Raw genomic sequence first — 1,202 nt, 5'->3', positions numbered from 1 at the left:
TGATAAAGAAAGTTGATTTAATAAAAGAAAAAGACTCCTTTAATCAGATTAATCACTTTATTCAAATTGAGGATTTAGTTAAGAATTTTTTTTTAAATCATTACAAATATATATATTTTTTATTTACATTTTTTTATGATTTCTTTTTTTTTACAGACATTCGAAGCTTTGTTCGAATACTTCAATAGAAGCTTCGAATGTTAAAAAATGACATTCGGTACAGCCCTAGCCACAACACCCTCGTAACAGACTACTGTGTGCCCCAACACCCTCCTAACAGACCACTGTGTGCCCCAACACCCTCCTAACAGACCACTGTGTGCCCCAACACCCTCCAGACCACTGTGTGGAACGACTACTGTGTGGGTACCGAACCTAACCGAATTAAGGGTACCAACCGAATCACGTGGTACTACAGAGTACCGATTCACGTGAGATCCGCCGGTGCCACATTTCAGTACTGTAAAAAAAAATATATAATAATAATAATTTTGTCCAATGACGTATCGGTGTAACATGCAACCCTAGCTACAACACCCTCCCAACCCTCCCTCCGTTCAGATACTACATTACCCAGCAGCACCTACCAGGCGGCGTTGCCGTGGGTGCTGTCGTCGAGGCGACAGAGCAGCTCCAGCGTCTGGGGGTTGTGGGCGGAGTCGTCGGGGGACTCGTGGCTTCCTGTCTCCCAGTCTGAGGGCATCCGCCACACGGCCGCGCAGGCGACCACCCTGCTGTCACTGGCTACACACACACACACACACATACATACATACATATATTATATACACATACAGGGTTATCACATGGGGAGTGTGTGTCTGATACGTGTGTGTGTGTGTGTGTGTGGGGGGGGGGGGGGGCGGGGGGTCTTTGAGACTGGGAAGCAACCTGCTTTTGTTCACACAACATGAGATGAGGATGTGTCCATAACCACTGAGTGAGTGAGTGAGTGAGTGAGTGAGTGAGTGAGTGAGTGAGTGAGTGAGTGAGTGAGTGAGTGAGTGAGTGAGTGAGTGAGTGAGTGAGTGAGTGAGTGAGTGAGTGAGTGAGTGAGTGAGTGAGTGAGTGAGCGAGTGAGTCTCTCTCTCTCCGTCTCTGTCTCTCTCTCTCCCTCTGTCTCTGTCTCTCTCTCTCTCTATCTCTCTCAGACTATTTGTCAAATTAAAAGGTCGTCTGGTGTGAATCTGATGCGAGTCTGG

At 46.8% G+C, this 1,202-nt stretch overlaps 1 protein-coding gene across 1 annotated transcript in view; it reads right to left on the bottom strand.

Moving 5' to 3' along the window:
• eipr1 (EARP complex and GARP complex interacting protein 1) overlaps nt 1-738 on the bottom strand; it is a 110,382-nt gene extending 109,644 nt beyond the window's left edge. The window contains exon 1 of the mRNA XM_084307999.1: nt 588-738. Within this exon, the coding sequence (XP_084164125.1) occupies nt 588-703 (116 nt within the window). The 5' untranslated portion in view covers nt 704-738. The remainder of the gene's footprint in view (nt 1-587) is intronic.
• Between the last annotated feature and the right edge of the window lie 464 nt (nt 739-1,202).

Source organism: Notolepis coatsorum, assembly GCF_963971535.1.
Source record: "Notolepis coatsorum genome assembly, chromosome: 2".
Taxonomy (NCBI): Eukaryota; Metazoa; Chordata; class Actinopteri; order Aulopiformes; family Paralepididae; genus Notolepis; species Notolepis coatsorum.
This window is presented reverse-complemented; position numbering and strand designations above follow the sequence as displayed.